The sequence below is a fragment of the Aethalodelphis obliquidens genome, unplaced genomic scaffold, assembly GCF_003676395.1.
Source record: "Aethalodelphis obliquidens isolate GAN/ISIS:26980383/991018 unplaced genomic scaffold, ASM367639v1 scaffold30, whole genome shotgun sequence".
NCBI lineage: Eukaryota > Metazoa > Chordata > Mammalia > Artiodactyla > Delphinidae > Aethalodelphis > Aethalodelphis obliquidens.
In genome coordinates, this window is record NW_020837974.1 from 9,214,998 (window position 1) to 9,232,450 (window position 17,453).

The 17,453-nt window shown below is 50.4% G+C and overlaps 2 protein-coding genes across 2 annotated transcripts in view; one reads left to right on the forward strand and one right to left on the reverse strand.

Annotated features, from left to right (window-relative positions):
* LOC113630312 (uncharacterized) overlaps positions 1-2,280 on the forward strand; it is a 12,322-nt gene extending 10,042 nt beyond the window's left edge. Inside the window, exons 4-6 of the mRNA XM_027125511.1 lie at positions 1,124-1,264; positions 1,546-1,640; positions 1,866-2,280. Of these exons, the coding sequence (XP_026981312.1) occupies positions 1,124-1,264; positions 1,546-1,640; positions 1,866-2,268 (639 nt within the window). The 3' untranslated portion in view covers positions 2,269-2,280. The remainder of the gene's footprint in view (positions 1-1,123; positions 1,265-1,545; positions 1,641-1,865) is intronic.
* ABHD11 (abhydrolase domain containing 11) lies at positions 2,235-4,681 on the reverse strand. Its single transcript, XM_027126146.1, has 6 exons — positions 4,516-4,681; positions 4,227-4,362; positions 3,373-3,546; positions 3,034-3,204; positions 2,749-2,930; positions 2,235-2,442 (listed from the first exon to the last, which is right to left on the reverse strand). Exons 1-6 carry the CDS (start codon positions 4,629-4,631, stop codon positions 2,394-2,396), a joined length of 828 nt encoding a protein of 275 aa, XP_026981947.1. The 5' UTR covers positions 4,632-4,681; the 3' UTR covers positions 2,235-2,393.
* Between the last annotated feature and the right edge of the window lie 12,772 nt (positions 4,682-17,453).

Consider the following 17,453-nt stretch of genomic DNA (forward strand, 5'->3'; position numbering starts at 1 on the left):
CAGGGGCATTTTGACATTGAAGAGCAGTTTGAAATTGCTTCAAAGTAAAAAGTTAAGATAAAAGAAATGCCTGGCATGAGTGTTAGACCTTTCTGGCTGACTCCTGCTGGCCTGCGGGATTCATTATTGGACAAGCTCCTGTGGAACCCCCGTGACTGGATGTGAGGGGTCTTTGTGCTCCCACTGTCCCTGGACTCCCTGACACCCTTTTCTGACTATATCTGTGCTTCATCCCTGCTAGCCCCAGAGATCCGAGAGCAGAGGTCCTGTCTGGATCATGACATACAGCAGCCTCCAGAAACACAATGAATGAATCTCCTCCACAAAAGGGGTTTTTGGGGGTACAGCTCAATTCCACCTCTTCACCTGGGTTCAACCAAAGAAACTGGAGTCTGGCTGTTAGAGGTGCACCTGGTTGAGTGGGACCCAGACAAACCAGGAGTCATGTCTGCAGGGAGCTTCCTGGGGGGTCTTGGAGGAAGTATGTACTATTTAGAGTGGGGTTGAGGGTCTAATCCCCAAGATGGAACCTTGCTGCAAAGGCCTCTCAATGGGGAGGCCCTCTTACACGTTTGAGGTTACTTGTGCTCTCAATGGTCACATCGAGGGGGGGTGTGGGATACTGAGATTCTGAGACTTCCCCTGCCCGCCCCCCCTCAGAGCACAGCACCTCCACCCACACTCCAGGATCAGAATGTTGGGAATACTGGAGGAATAATGAACACTATTGTGGGAATACTGGAGGATATTGCTAGGGGGGATGGACGGTTCAATGTGTTAGGAGGCATTTGCCAGGAACGGTTAAACTTTTGCCCTTCTGTTTTCTGCTGAGCTAAGGTTATGGCTGTATGTGTGGTGATGCCACTCAAGCTTCCAAGATGCCAACTCCTCAGCATGGGGGACTGGGGCACCTGTCTCTCAGCGTTGACGTCATCCGGCTCTCACTCCTTTCTTATCTCCTGATGTGAGTAGTGCGCCCCCTTGAGGTGAGGGGCACGCATGCCTGGACAAGGAATGGGTGAAGAAACTCTGGGTCTGGCTGGAGGGTTCCAGGATCCGGGAGTGGAGGCAGGGGCATGGTCAGCCTACCCGGGGCGGAGCCTCACAGGGAGTGCCTTGACAGGAAGGGAGGGCAAAGGGCCACGTCCTCCGCCTGCCCCACCCTGCTGACAAGAGTCCCAGTCACCAGGCCACCCTCTCAGTCTGGGGCCCTCGAGGGGTAAGTGTCCTTCTGAAGCCACCTTGTCTCTTTCCTGGGGATCAGGTGAGAATTCCTTTCCTCTTGTGGGGTGGAGGGGGGCGGTCCAAACACCCTGCCCCCTCTGCTTTCCTTTAGGTGGGAAGGGGCCACACCTACTAACCCCTCAGCATGATGCAGTCCCCTGCCCACGAGACCGGGGCACTGGGGGGCAGGTACAGAACGTCTCAGACCCTTCCCCTCCTGACATCAGCCTCAGGGCCAAGGCCAGGGCGGAAAAGCCAAGTGGGGCACCTCATCCAGGCAAGCCGCAAACCACTACTGCCTCCTCTGTCACCCTACCACAGAGCCCAGAATCCCAAGTGGCTGGAGCGCTGGGGGACACCCAGACAGAGCCCTCGCTGGACCAGGTCCTCCGGGAGCGGGATGAAGCCATTGCCAAGTGAGAGGAAGCTGCTTGTGGGGGATGGGAGGGTGGTGGCTGGCTCACCCTCAGGCTCTGTCCTGCCAGGAGGGGAAGGGGGGACATCAGGCATTCCTGGAAGAAAAGCCACACAAATACCCACTCTGTCACAAGGCGGGGGCTGTGGCCATACTTGTCCACCCCCAGGGCCCAGAACCAGATCTGCAGGCTCTGACGCCCAGGCTGCTCTCTCTGCCCCCTCAGGAAACGGGCAGTGGAGGCTGAGCTGGACATATTCAAAGCCAAGTTGCGAGCTGTGGAGGCCCAGCTGCTGGAAGTTCTGGAGGAGAAGCTGAGACTGAAGCAGGAGGTGGAGGCCTGGGAGGTAGGGTGGACCTGCCGGCCGGGCCCAGGGGGCTGGGCCAGACGGGCACAAGCCTGGCCCCTGAACCTGCTCTCCTGCCCCCAGGATGACATGCAGTGGATGGTGAGGCAGCAGGTCGAGAGTCAGCTGCAGAGAGAGTCCAGGGGCGCTCTGGGAGCCCCATGGACCCTGGAACTGCCAGGACCCCCTGGGTCAGATTCCCCCTGCATTGGTGGGGACGTTGGCGGTGAGAGAGCTCAGCCCAAGACCTTGGGAAGAGTAACTTTATTCATTAAAGTTTAAGGTCTGACACACCCCCGACGCATCCTTGTGCCCTCTCAGTGCCCACCTGAGTCCTTCTGTGCAGAAACAAGGAGCAGCCCGCAGGGCCTTGAAGCCTGGGGTTTTGTGTCCCCTTCTGGCCTTTCTTAGGCCAGGAAGTCTCGGACTGCAGCCATGAAGTCCTGCGGGCAGTCGCTGTGGACCCAGTGGCTAGCGTTAGGCACGGTCTGCATCTGGGCCCGAGGGAAGAGCCGTCTAATCTCAGGGTGGTGGCTGGGACTGTCCGCCGGAGAGAAGGCCACCGAGAGGGGGTGAAAGTAGGAAGATGGAGAGAGAAGGAGAGAAGTGGAGGCCAAGCGGGGAGGGATGGGGAGCCACGTGAGTCCACCTGCCTAGTGGTGTTTCTGGGTTTTCAGGCACCCCCTGCCCACACCCCAGCCCTCCCCAGGCTGGGGGCTGGATAAGTCAGGTATGCCCCTCCCACCACCCAGCCTGGCTTACAGCACGAATTGAGAGTTTCCACCCAGGAGGAAGAGGGATGGCCCAGAGTAGGTTTCTCGTCGTGGTGGGAAGTTCAAGATCTTGTCCAAGTGCTGGGCCAAGGCATCCAAGTTCACCCTCCACATAAAGCGCCCGTCCACCTCCACCAGGTTGGTGAGCAGGAACTGCCGCATACTTATGCTCTGTGGGGGTCCAGCAGTTGCGGGTGGGAGGGACTCCTTGTGAGGCCCGGGGCTGCCACTCTTCCTTTGCCCACAACACCATACAGGGGCTTGGGTGTATTACCTGGATAACACAGCTGAGCTTCTCATCCACCAGTTTTCGGGCACCAGAGAGGGACGCCTCATCGGGGATGTCTATGGCCCTCATGGCTGCCACGTAGTTTGGAAAGTTCAAGCTGGACGGGCTCTCCACTGGGCTGATGTCCACGGCAATCAAGCGCTCCACCAGCTCTGGCTGTGGGAGAGAATCAGACTGGGGACCTTAGGGCAGGCATAGCAGGTCTCAGGCCTAGTTCCTGGATCCTGAACTTGGCCATCCAAGGCTCACTGGAGTTCCAGGTTGCCTGCTGGGCACGCAGGGTCTACAGTGGATGGGAAGAAGCGCTGGATAGAGACGGCTCACCCTCTGAAGTGCGAGCAGCATGGCTGTCCTGCCTCCCATGCTGTGGCCAATGAGGACGCAGGGCACTAGGCCCAGCTGGGGCAGGAGGTCCTGCAGATCCTGGCTCATGGCCTCGTAGCTCATGTCTGGGCTGTGGGGGCTGTCACCATGGTTCCGAGCATCCACTGTCAGCACCTGGGGAGTGGGCGAGGCGGGCAGCTCTGGCATCCACATTCAGGGCATAGCCAAAAGCCTGGCAGATCTGCAGGCTGAGGGAGGTGGAGAGCCTGGGGTGGTGGGGAGATCCAGAAGGGGAAGAAGGGCCCGAAAGGTGAGAAGGCCCAGTTCTCAGACCTTGGAGGCCCAGATGACGAACCTGGAGCCACTGTGCCAGAAGGTCCAAGGAGTGTGACCACGTCTCTGGAGGTATGGCCTAGCTGGGTGGCAACTCCAGAGAAAGCAGACACCAAGAATTGGCAACAGCTGGAGCACAGCAGGACGGGCTGCTGGACGAGGTGGAAAGCCCCCTGTCATCCCTGGTGAACAAGCAGGGTCTGGCCCCCTTAGGGGGTAGGGTATTGGTGCTTAGGCATCTGACAGCAGAGCCTAGGTTAGGGTGCAGCACTTAGACCTGTAACACGAATGAAGGACTGGATGGGTGAAAGCACGAGGGAATGAATGGGCTTCATCTAGGGCCTGGGTCTGCCCTGGGGCCTCCAGCCTTAGAAGGTCAATCTCTTCTTTAATTTCTGCCGAGAAGGACCTGCCACTCCCAGCGCTGAGGACAGAGAAGCTGGCCACACCGCGGCCTCCTCTAGGGCCCCGCCCACCAAGGCCCCACCTCCCTCGGGTCCCCACCTCTCCCGGAAGCTCACCCTCCGGCCGGTCTGCTGGGCCAGGGCCTTGGCGATGGAGTTGAAGTTGGTTTTGCAGCCGAAGAGCCCATGCAGAAAGACGAGGGGCGGGCGGGTTGCCTCCCCGTCCAGAAGTCTGTAGGAAAGCGGCACCGGCCTGGCGGGAGGAGCAAGGGTGGGGGAAGGGTCTGAGCCGGCTGGCGAAGCGGCCTGGGAGAGGGCGGGCCCAAGCGGAGGAAGTGGAGCCATCTGGGTTGGACTGGAGGGGGAGGGGCGAAGGACGAACTTGCACCTGACACCCTTGACTGACCTCGGCTCGGTGCCGCCTTGGCTGCTGCTGGGTGCGACAGGCACTCTGGAGAAGCTGGGACTGGAGGGGCCGAGGCCCCTATGGGGGAGCCTCCAGGCGCTGGCCCAGCGGAGCATCTCCCGGATCTCCTTCCCGGCGCGCACCTCGTGTTGTCCCCCGGCTCCGCCTCGCTCGGAGCCCCGCCCAATTCCGACTGGAGCTCCGCCTTCTCCCCGCCCCCTATCGCGGAGCGCCCCTCCTTCGCTCACGTTTCCTTACGTAATCCCGGAAAACTGTCCCCCCCAGGCTCCGCCCCTTGCGTCACTACGAAACCCTGTGGGCACCACGCCCACAGGCGAGAGCACCGTACCTGGCCACGCCCTGGGCGGAGCTAACCAATACCCTGGCCCCGCCCTGCTAAGCTCCGCCCGGCCCCTCCCCGCGCAGAATTCTTGCGGGGAGTCGGAGCCTGAGTTTTGGGAATCACGTTCCCGCAGCTCGTGACGTGCTGGGTTTGGGGCTTGAACCCTCGCCGCGGAGCAGATCCTTGCCAAGCCGAGGAGGCGCTGCCTGGGCCCGCTGTGGACCCCGCACCTGGCCTGCTCCGGATGCTGTATTTTCTGTGCCGCTGGCGGTCGCAGGCGAGGGGCGCCATGAGTGGCTCCCGTCGTCGAGGCGTCAGCTTGGAGGCGCCGTGCTCTATAGCTGGGGGCCCAGGCAGGCTGGACGGAGCACCTCTTACTAATCCTGAAGTCTACTCTAGAAAGAGCTAGGAGAGACTCTAGAGGTCATTTCCAGCCCGCCCTTTGACCCCCGCTCCTGCCCTTTACTGATGAGGAAACTGAGGCAAATAACTTACAAGCGGTATAACGTAACCTCTGGTCTGCGAGTCAAGGTGGGAGGCCAGGTGTTTGTACTAAAGGGGGCATTTGCTGCACTGAGCTGAAATGGTTCAGATCTGCTCACCTCCGCCCCCCATTTACCAGCAGAGAAATAAATAAGACCTTTATTTCCCACCCCCCTCAGCACATCGTGCAGGGAAGTCGCCTCCTTTTGGAGCACTGACTGGCTGCCATCTTCTCTGACCAGTCTGGGGTAGTGGTGGCAGTGGCGACATTGTCTCAGGTCTCAGCTGGCTTCCACAGCAGTCCAGCCTTCAGCAGCTGCAAGAGTAGCTGCTCTTTCTACAGCATTCTTCTGCTCAGAAACGGTCAGGGGGAATTTCCTGGTGATCCAGTGGTTAGGACTCCGTCCTCTCACTGCTGAGGGCTCGAGTTCAATCCCTGGTCGGGGAACTAAGATCCCACAAGCTGCGCAGTGCCAGGCACCCCCAAGGACTATACTGCACACCTCCCTTCAGGTCCTTTCCCACACCACTTCCCACTGGGACGCTGTGTCCACTTTCCAGATAGCCAGTTGCCCAAGTCCTCCATGTCTTTTAAGGTCCAGGATAACTGCCACCTCTTCCTCAAGCCTTCCCAGCGTTTCCCAGTTGAAACTAATCTCTTCCACCTCATGTTCTCAAAACATCTGTCAGAGTCTGGACTCCTATGTGTCCACCAGGCTGGGGGCTCCTGAAGGACCTGGGTCATGTTTTGTTCATCTGGCGCAAAGTGCAATAGTAATTTTACTGAATGATTATGGAGAGATTCAAGCACTAGCTGAGGCTTAGGTGTAGGCTCAGCTGGTAGCTGGGTCAGTGCCCCCTCCAGGACATGGCACCTGGGCTAGCCAGGGATCCACTGGCTTCTCCCCCACCTCCTTAGGACAAGCCTGATGGAGTCAGTACAGTAGGATGCATCCTAACTCCATGGCCTCATAAATGCCTTGCCTAATGAAGTGGCCCCCATCTTGAGCCAGCCTGGTGATGGGCAGGTGTTTTGTTCTAATCTGAGGAGGACTTTGAGATCGCTGGGGACTCTAAACACACCAGGTGGTGTGATCATTTGTTGCCAGCATAGTCAATAGGGGCATGATGAGAACATCTGAGCTCTGGAGGGGGGTTGGTCCAAGGCCTGGGAGGGGTCCTTGAAGGAGATCAGGTAGGAAGTTTTTCTAGAACTGGTGGATAAAGGGGAAGAGGGTTGATGTCATGGTGGTGATTCAGAAGAGTAGCATTTCAAATGTGGTTTCAGGTGGTCCCCCATCCCCACCCCAGCCTACTGTCTAACTGGGTAACCTGAGCCCGGCCCACAACCCTTGACCATCTGCCCCCAGTCAGAGTCCTGGGTCTAGGGGCAGAAGCAGTCTTGAGACGTTTCTGAGTCCTGGGCCCCAGCTGTGTCACGTGGCCGGTCAGGACCTGGCTGGCTGGCGAGCAGAAAAACCAGTTGGCTTGAGGTTTTCACTTAACACTCCAGAATAAGCAGTGGGACCAGGAGAGGGGTTGTTGTTACCTTGGAAGGACTCTGGTGATGGGGTGTTGGGCAGGGGTAAACCTTAGGGCCGTCCACCCCTCCCATCTTGTCAGGAACAGGCCAGTGGCCTCGCTGGTGGTTGGTGAGGGTCTCCTTCTTGGGGGGTGTCAAGCCCCTGATATGCTGAGGTTGATGTAGGGGGAGAAACGGGGCACAGAATGAAGACGCTCGACCTCGGTGATCGACTCTCCACTTCCGCATCTCTGTTCCCAGCCGTCCAAACTGGGAAGGTGTTAGCATCCTTATTTCACTGCTGAGAAAATGGAGATTTGGGAGGTGAAGTCACCCAGCTCCAATCATGCAGCCCCCGTGTGGCGCAACCCGAAGTCCTTGCCCGGCTGTGTGACTCCTAGTGCAGTGCTCCGAGTATTTCGTCACCGCCCTTCTGGCTGGGGACTGACAGCCAAGGGGGTGTGGCCTGCGGCCGCAGGAACACTGCACCCTGGTGGCGGCGGCGTTGAATGGGTTAAGACAGGGAGGTGGCGGGTGTCCCTTAACCGCACCTGGCTCAGTATCGGTCACGTGGCCAGGGTTTCACCTGCCCCGCTGAGCAGGGACAATCAGGCTGCTTGTTTCTGCGATTGGTCACCATGGTGACAGGAGGGCGCCTGGGGAGGTCATCAGGGCAAATTCCTGCCTGCCGCCAGGTGGGGCAGGGGTGTCGGTCAGGCGGGTGTCACCGGGGCTCCTGGAAGACCCCTCGAGGTTTCCCTTGGGGCTGTCCCCGTGGCCCCCCTCAAGTGACTCCCATCCAGCATCCTCCCATAGCACCCCACCCCCAACCCAACTTCTCTCTTACCAGATTTTGAACCTGAGTTTATTAAACTGCCAAGACTTTCGTATGCATTACCTTGTTTAATCGGCACAGCAGCCTGTTCTGCGTGGGAGCGGTGGTAATCCCCTGTGCCTCCCCCGACTCAGGGAACACTTTGAGAACATTTGCTCCTGCCTTCTTTCACTCAGCAATCAACAGATTTCTTGGGGCCTCATGCCTTTCTAGACACAGGCACCTTTCTAGACACAGCCAGTGAACAAAACAACAGACTAACAGCCACACAACAGTGGGTGGTGTGGAGTATTTACTTTCTTCGGAGCGGGTTGGGGAGGCTCATGGGGACCCCGTGTAGAAGACAGAGACTGCGCGTGATCATCCTCTAGCCCCGGTGTCCAGAACGCCTCTGGGGACCATTTCTGCCACCTCCAGGCCTTACCTGTACCTCCTCCCCTCCAAGCTCCCCACCAGACCCACAGATCCTCCAACTCCTGCTTTCACCTACTTGCTCCTCTGCCCCAGAACCCCCGACAGGCCCTGCTAACTTTTTTTTTTTTTTTCGCAGTACGCGGGCCTCTCACCGTTGTGGCCTCTCCCGTTGCAGAACACAGGCTCCGGATGCGCAGGCTCAGCGGCCATGGCTCACGGGCCTAGCCACTCTGCGGCATGTGGGATCTTCCCGGACCGGGGCACGAACCCGTGTCCCCTGCGTCGGCAGGCAGACTCTCAATCACTGCGCCACCAGGGAAGCCCGACTCTGTGTATTTTGAAACCCAGCAACCTTCACTCCCCTTGAGAAACAGCAGCCTGCAGGTTGCACACCAGCCCCCTCTGCCTGCATTTTGGAGCCTTCATTTACTGAGCCCTATGTGCCAGGCACAGGGGATGCAGGGGTGAGCCCAGATCAATTCACAGACCTGACAGTCTGCTGGGGAAGATACGAATGGATGTGTGATCACACACCCAGTAAATATGCAAAGGAAAGTGAGAGCATAAAACCGAGGAATCCGACTGGCCCTGCAGAAGTGATGCTTGAATGGAGATCTGAAGGATGAGTAGGAATCGGCCAGGTGAGGGGGTTACAGTGGAGGAGGGTGTTCCAGAAGTTGGCACACCATGTTCAATGACAAAGCCATCCCATTTCTCAAGGCAGAATCAGGAGTCATTTCTGATGCCTCCTTCCTTACCTCCTCCACCCCCATCCAATCTCTCACCTAGTTCTGTTGATCTTTATCTCCCAAACAGCTCTGATATCCATCCACTTCTGTCCATCTCCACAGCCCCATCTCGCCCCTCCATCACCACCTTCTCACTGGACCTGTCCATTTTGGCCCTTCTAGTATTTTCCCTACATAGTAGGCAGCTTGATCTTTTCCAAACATCTAATATATTTCTATGTTATTCTAGTTTGTTCCTTTTTACATTTTCCTATTTTTCTTTGCTCTGGGTTCTGTGTTCAATGCTCCTGGCGATGCATGTGGCAGACCAAAGAGTAGAAAAGCTGGTTTTTGTGTTTCAAAAGCTGAAGCCCAGAGGGGAAGAGGAAGCCTCAGTAGAGATAAGTGTTTGGGCCAAGAATGGGAGGGGTCTGCCACTTACTTCTTGGCAGGGTCCCCAGAAAGGAATGGCTCATGGGCTTACTAGGCAGGCAGGATCATAGGCAGCTTGCAAAATTGTTCCCAGCTCTGAGCCCAAAGCAGACACAGTACAAACCACAGGACCAAAGGGACCATGGAGACAAGATGGTGGTGCCTCAGCAGTGATCACTGTTGCCTGAGGGCTGGATACTGTCCAACTTCACCCTTCCCCCAGCCTCCTCCCTCATCTCCCCCCTCCAACACACCCCCAGCAAATTTGGCCCTGCTGAATGTCCTGGAATTGTGGCCCAGCCACTGCCTCAGCAGAATGGAGCATCAAGGAAATAATGTTATTGCATGGCTCAGTTTATGAACTGAGGTAATTGCCACAATGCCATATACACGGACTTTCTTTATAAATCAACAATCCAATGATTCATTTGGCAAATATTTACTGGGCACCCGCGGATGCTAAATATGAATTTTAGAGTCAGGGATATGGCAGTTACGTGGCCCTCTTCCTCAAGGACAACAAAAAGCCAAAACCAAAAACCCCCCCCAGCATTTCTACTTTCAAGTGGGCAGGGTGCTGTGTTCAATAATTGGGGTGGGAGATATTAAGTAGGGTGGTAAGGAAAGGTCTCAGGTAAGGTGAAATTTGGAGGATAAGAAGGAGGCAGTCATATAAACACCAGGGGGAAAAGTGTTTTAGGCAGAGGGAATAGTATGTACAAAGGCCCTGAAGTACACAAGACCTTCCCTTGTTAGAAGAACAGAGAGGTAGGCAGAGGAAGCTGGAGCAGAGAAAACAAAGGGGAAAAAGGCCTATAAGAGATGGGCTGGGGTGGGTCCATGTAGGGGCCTGGTAAGGGATCTGGTCTTTATTAAAGAGAAATGAGAGCCAGTAAGGGTTTAAGCAGGGAGAGATATGATTTCCATTTTACAAAGACTATTTGGCTATGCAGGAAAAGGCTGGAGAGACAGATTAGAGGGGAAGTGGAGGAGAGGAAGGAAAATCAGCTAGGAAGCTATTGTATTATCTAGTTGAGACAAGATGGTAACTTTTGACTGTGAGGTGGCCGTGGAGATAGAGAGAGGTAGATAGACTTGAGATATATTTTGAGTTAGAATTAATAGGATTGGATGAACAATTATTTTTAGTTTTAGTTTTTATTTTTGGCTGCAGGGCGTGGCTTGTGGGATCTTATTTCCCCGACCAGGGATCGAACCTGCACCCTCAGCAGTGAAAGCACAGAGTCCTAACCGCTGGACCACCAGGGAATTCCCTGGATGAAGAATTAGATGGATATCCCCCTCTGTAGGGTACAAGTGGTAAGGGAGAATCTAGAGTTCCACTTGAGGCATGTTAAGTTTGAGATGCCCATGAGATAGCATAATAGTTAACATTTATTGAGTTTAACATGCCAAGCACTGTTCTAAATGCTTTATATCCATTAACTCATTTACTCCTCATAATGACTGTGAGAGGGTACATGTATTATTTAATCCCTCCTTTAATAGCTGAGAGAATTGAGCAACAGAGAGGTTAATTAATTGCCCACGATCACACTGCTTGGAAGCTGCAGGGCCAGAATCCAATCCCAAGTGGTTGGGCTCCAAGGGCCATGCTGTTAACCAGTGTCTTCTACTGTCTTCGTGGCATTCAAGGAGGCAGGTGGATGCATGAGTGGGGAGCTCGGAGGAGAGGTCTGGGAGCTGGGGGATGTTAAAGCCGTGGAAATGGGAGAGACACTCACAGGGGATAAAAGTGCATTGGAGGAAGAGAAGAGGGCCTAAGACAGAGGACCTTTGGAGGATGGCAGGAAGGGAGATGGAAGAAGTGCACAGAAGGAGGAGGAAGGCCAGGCGAGGGTGGTGTCACAAAGAGCAGGACAAGTGAGGGTTCTGAGGAGGAGAGAGAGCAGCCACCTCTGTCAACAGCTGCTGAGAGCGTGACTGTTGGCCATGGCAACCTGGAGGCCCCAGGGACCTTGCCAGGAGCAGCCTGGAGTGGTGAATGGGTGGGGGCAGGAGCAGACAGGAGGGGCTGATTGGCATGTGGGCAGAGAGGAAGCAAAATCAGGGGTGAGATAGCTCTTGAGGTGAACAGAGAAATGGGGTGGCATCTCTTTGGAGATGTGAAGTCAAGGAACTTTCTTTTTTTAAGATGGGAGATAAACACGTTTATATGTTGATGTGAAGGATATAGTAGAGAGTGGGTGGTATTTGCTAATGCAAGAGAAATAAGGCATTTCTGAGGGAGATTTTTTTTTCTCTCTACCTTTTTTAGTTTTTATTTTTAAAAATTAAAAAAATTAATTTATTTTTATTATTTAATTTAGTTTATTGGATCTACCTTTCTTTATAATTTAAATTTTTAATTTTATTTTCTTTTATTTTTTGGCTGTGCTGTGCAGCTTGCAGGATTTTACTTTCCTGACCAGGGATTGAACCCAGGCCCATGACAGTGAAAGCGCAGAGTTCTAACCACTGGACTGCCAGGGAATTCCCTGGATCTACCTGTAAAAAAAAATACTTTTTATTATGAAAAATTTTAAACATATATGAAGGGAGATAGAATCACCATCACCCATCACCCAGCTTCAACAATTATCAACTCAAGGCCAATCTTGTTCCATCTGTACCCCATGTATCTCCTCTCCCATCTCTGCATTATTTTGAAATAAACCTCAGACATCATACTATTTCATCTGTAAATATTTCAGTATGTTTCTCTAAAAGCTAAGGACCTATTTGTTTTTTAAACATAAACCACCATATCATTTACATACTTTTTTTCTTTCTTCCCCTCCGCACCATTGACCTGTGGAACTTCCCTGACCAGGGATCGAACCTGCAGCCCCTGCAGTGGAAGCACAGAGTCTTAACCACTGGACCACTTAATATTCCTTAATATTATCAATTATACACTCAATGTTCACTTTTCTAATTGTCTCACAAATGCCATAAATTTTAACAGGTTGCATCAGGAAACAATTAAGATCCACAGCTGTGATTGGTTGATATGTCTTGTGTTTCTTCTTTTTTGATCCATATGTCCCTACATCTCATTTTTTTCCTTGAGTTTTGTTGTTGTTGTTGAAGAACCCGTTTGTCCTATAGAGTTCTCCACATCTGGATTTGCTGACTGTATTATGGGTATATGTGTTCCTCTCTCCTTTGCATGTGCTGTAAATTGATCTTCTGATCTAGAAGATTGATCAGATTCAGATTTCACTTATTTATTTGCTATTTTTGTTTTTCTGCAAGGGTACTTCACAAGAGATGTTGTACTTGATTCTTCTTTTACGGCAGCCAAGTTGTACTGGTTAGGACCCTTTTGGCTGGAAACCCCAAATCACACTGGCTTAACCAATAAGAAAAGCCGCATCTCCCACAACCAAGAGATCTAGAGGAAATTCAGGGCCCCGAAGAGGAGACGGTTACTGGATAGAAAATGTTTCCAGGGCTCCAGGTTCCTCCTCTCCAGATCGACGTCCTCATCATTGGTCGCAGTCCTCGGGCTCATTCTCTTTGGAGGTTCAAGTTGGCATAGAATTCCAGATATTACCACCTGACAGGACAACGTCCAGGGGAAGATGGGGTGCTTTCTTTCCTAGGCAAGTGGAAGCCTAGTCCTGCGGCCTGGCAACAGACCTTCCCTCCTGTCTCACTGGCTGCAAAAGTGTCACATGCCCTCTCTGAGCCAATCACCATGGAGGGAAAGAAACCAACCACCATGATTGGCTTAGTCTAATCAGGAGTTATCACTGGAGCTGGGGGTGGGAATCTGCTCTAGTTATCTATAGATGCATAAAATGAGTATCCCGTATCTTTGCACACTGAGTATTTCTGAACAATGTTACCTAGAAGTGGAGTTACTGGATCTCAGACTATTTTTTTATACTTATAAGGGACCTTATTTTGTGTAGAAGTGGTCAAATTGCCCTCCAAAAAATTGGTTATTGTATCAATATATACTTCACCAACAAGGGAAAAGGAAAACAAGAGGCAGAGGAATGCAGTCCTTAACAACTTGGGCTCTAGAAGACCAGATGCCTGAGTTCAAAGCCCAGCGTCTCTGTGTAATGTCTGTGTGAACTTTGGGCAACCAGTATAACTTCTTTGTGCCTCAGTTCTCCTATCTATAAAATGGGGATAATGATGATAATACCACTATTCAGTCAACACTTACACTTAGAAATTGTTAGCTATTATTTTCTCTCATATGGGATATCATCAAAGTGCTGGTTAGTGTCGCAGATCCTTTCTCCGCTCTTGACTGCTCCTGTGGGAGGCTCACCTTTGCAGGCTGTATTAGCTTTGTCTTCTGGCTTCTGAGGGCGAGAAGAGAGAGATGCTGGCCTATTTGTTTCTCCTGCTGCTCCCAGGTTTGCTGTGGTTCCAGCAGAGGGTGTGTCCTTCTATAGCTGTGGCTACTGTCCAGCAACCCTGTTTCCCATGGCTCCATCTTTCAACCCTGTAACTCTGTTTCCTCCCATTGCTTCTTTAGGCTTGGGGGTGGTAATGGCTCCCCACTACTGTTAGTTTCTTTCTTTCTTTTTTTTTTAATGCTGCTGGAGATGCAACTCTTTTTCTTTCTTTCTTTATTTATTTTTGGCTGCGTTGGGTCTTCGTTTCTGTGCGCGGGCTTTCTCTAGTTGAGGCGAGCGGGGGCTACTCTTCGTTGTGGTACGCGGCTTCTCATTGCAGTGGCTTCTCTTGTTGTGGAGCATGGGCTCTTAGGCACGTGGGCTTCAGTAGCTGTGGCATGTGGGCTCAGTAATTGTGGCTCGTGGGCTCTACAGCCAGGCTCAGTAGTTGTGGCGCACGGGCTTATTTGCTCCACGGCATGTGAGATCTTCCCGGACCAGGGCTCGAACCTGTGTCCCCTGCATTGGCAGGCGGATTCCTAACCACTGCGCCACTAGGGAAGCCCTCTTTCCTTTTTTTGTTTTTAATTGTTAGTTTCTTGGTACCTCAATATCCTTTACTGAATTCCCTAGCTCTACCCATACCTCTCTGTACATAGTCCCTCCAATAAAGTCTCTTTAAAATCAAGCATGCTGGACTTCCCTGGTGGTCCAGTGGTTACAACTCTGCCCTTCCAATGCAGGGGGCACAGGCTCAATCCCTGGGTGGGGAAGTTCCGCTGGCCACGTGGCCAAAAAAATAAAAAATAAATAAATAGAATAAAATCCAGCATGCTGTCTGCTCTCTGCCAGGCCCCCAGTGACACAATTAGTCTTTAAAGTTTGCCAATCTAAAAGGGGGGAAAATTTGTTTCACTTAGAGAATTTAGAGAAATACCACTTAATAGGGAAGTTATACATCTTTTCATATGTTTATTAGCATAAATAGTTATTTTTATAATTGCTTCTTCTCCTTTGCCGATTATTCTTTTGGACTGCTATACTTTCTCTTGTTGATTTGCAGGAACTCTTTATAGTAGGTGTTTTAACCATTTTTCTGTTACATATGTTGCAAACATTTTCTCCCTGTTTCTTGCTTATCTTTGACATTTGTTCATTTTTCCCTTCTATTTAAATTTTTTTATTGTGGCAAAAAACACATAACATAAAATTTACCACCTTAACTATGGAGTATAGTTCAGTAATTTTAAATAAATTCATATTGTTGTGAAACATATATTCAGAACTTTTTCTTTTTCTTTATTTGGGATCTTAGTTCCCCGACCAGGGATCGAACAAGTACCCCCTGCTGTGGAAGCACAGAGTCTTAACTATTGGGCTGCCAGGGAAGTCCCCAGAACTTTTTAATCTTGTAAATCTGAAACTATACCCATTAAAGGACAACTCCCTTTTTCCTCCTCTCCCCGCCTTGGTAGCTATCATTCTGCTTTCTGTCTTTATGAATTCGACTCCTCTATGTACCTCATGTAAGTAGAATCATACAGTATCTGTCTTTTTGTGGCTGGATTATTTCAATTAGTATTTATCTTTAAGGCTCACCCATATTATGGCATATGTCAGAATTTTCTTCCTTTTTAAGGCTGAAGAATATTTCATTGTATGTATAGACCACATTTTACTTATCCCTTTATCCATAGATGGACATTTGCATTCCACCCCTTGGCTATTGTGAATAGTACTATGAACATGGGTGTGCAAATATCTCTTTGAGACCCTGCTTTCAACTCTTTCGGGTATATACCCAAAAGTGGCATTGTTGGATCATAAGGTAGTTAAAGTTTTTTACCCCCATACTGTTTTCCACAGCATCGATACCGCTTTACATTCCCACCAAAAGTTCCAATTTCTCTATATCCTTGCCAACAGTTGTTATTTTCTGTTTTATTTTTCTTTTTGAGTTTTAGGAATTCTGTATATATCCTGGATATTAATCATATATCAGATACATGATTTGCAAATATATTCCAAAACCATCCCGTGGATTGCCTTTTCATTCTGTCCATAGTATCTTTTGATGCACAAAATTTTAAATTTTCATCAAGTCCAATCTGTCTATTCTTTTCTTTTGCTGCTGGTGCCTTTGATGTCATATCCAAGAAATTGTTGCCAAGCCCAACGTTGTGAAGCTTTTTCCCCACATTCTTCTAAAAGTTTTGTTGTTTCACCTCTTATGTTTAGGTCTTTGATCCAGTTTTAGTTTTTGTATAAGCTGTCAGGCAAGAGTCCAACTTCGTTCTTTGGCATGTGGATATCCAGTTGAAAAAACTGTTCTTTCCTCATTGAGTGTTCTTGGCATCCTTGTTGAAACTCATTTGACCATTTTTGTGAGAGTGTATTTCTGGGTTCTCTATTCCATTTCATTGGTCTATATGTCTGTCTTTATGCTAGTACCACACTGATTTGATTACTATAGTTTTGTAATATTTTGAAATCCAGATGTGTGGATTCTCCAACTTTGTTCTTCTTTTTGGCTATTCAGTTCCCTTGAGATTCCATATGAATTTCAGAATGAATTTTTCTATTTCTGCAACACAAAAACAAAAATGTCGTTGGGATTTTGACAGGGGTTGCATTGAATCTGTAGATCACTTTGGGTGGTATGGATGTCTGAGCAATTTTAAGTCTTTCAGTCCATAAACATGGGGTGTCTTTCCATCTATTTGTGTTTTCTTTAATTTTCTTTAATTTCTTTCAGTGTACAAGTCTTTCACTTCCTTGGTTAGGTTTTATTTCTAAGAATTTTATTCATTTTGATGTTATTGTAAGTGGAATTGTTTTCTTACTTTCCTTTTCAGATTGTTTATTTATTTTATATTTTTATGCACTCAAATCTGATCATCTTTTGTTTGACTTCTTCTGGGGTTTGTGTCTTGCTTAGGGAGGCTTTCCTCATTTTGATATCATAAAAATGCTTTCTGCATTGTCTTCTAGTTCTTTCTAGTTTGCTTGTTTGTTTTGTTGTGTTAGACCTTTAATGCATCTGGATTCCCAATGAATTGCCAATGATTAGCATGTGGACAGAAGGCAAGGTGGAAAAAAAAAAAAAAAAAAAAGTGTTGGGACTTCCCTGGCAGTCCAGTGGTTAAGACTCCTCTTTTCCACTGCAGGGGGCACGGGTTCAATCCCTGGTCAGGGAAGTAAGATCCCCGATGCTGCTGTGCGACATGGCCAAAAAAAAAAAAAAAAGTGTGGAGACTGGGTGGGGAGAGGGAAAGGAGGAGGGGCAATATAGGGGCAGGGGATTAAGAGGTACAAACTACTAGGTATGAAATAAGCTACAGGGATATGTTGTACAACATGGGGAATATAGTCAATATTTTATAATAACGATAAATGGAGTATAACCTTGAAAAATTGTGGGTCACTATACTGTACACCTGTAACTTATATAGCATTACTGTACATCAACTGTACTTCAATAAAAGAAAAACTGTGGAGGCTGGAACAACTCTAGGTGGCTGCATTGTTGGGTCTGGGAAGGAGGCACTGAAGGGTCTGGAATACCAGGCAGAGAAATTTGGGTTGAAATGTAACTCCGTGTCCCTACTCAAATTTTTCAACCTTTCTCTTACTGGCTTGTATACAAAGTTTGTACTTCAACCAGGTTGACCTTTTGGTCAACTCCTGACTTCTGGCCTGACACCTTGCCTTTGCCCAATCAGTGACTCCTGCCTGGAAAGCCTTTTCCTCTTAGCTCTGCCCATCTAAAACCTACTTATGCAAGACCTTTTCAGGGACCACCCCCCCACTGCCCACAAAG

Excerpts from the sequence above, each read along its gene's own strand:
- ABHD11 (XM_027126146.1), bottom strand. The coding sequence starts at position 4,631 with ATGCTCCGCTGGGCCAGCGCCTGGAGGCTCCCCCATAGGGGCCTCGGC. Across the intron at positions 4,363-4,515 it reads CAAGGCGGCACCGAGCCGAG|GCCGGTGCCGCTTTCCTACA; the intron begins GTCAGTCAAGGG and ends TCCTCCCGCCAG. Across the intron at positions 2,443-2,748 it reads GGAAACTCTCAATTCGTGCT|CGACTGCCCGCAGGACTTCA; the intron begins GTAAGCCAGGCT and ends CTGGGTCCACAG.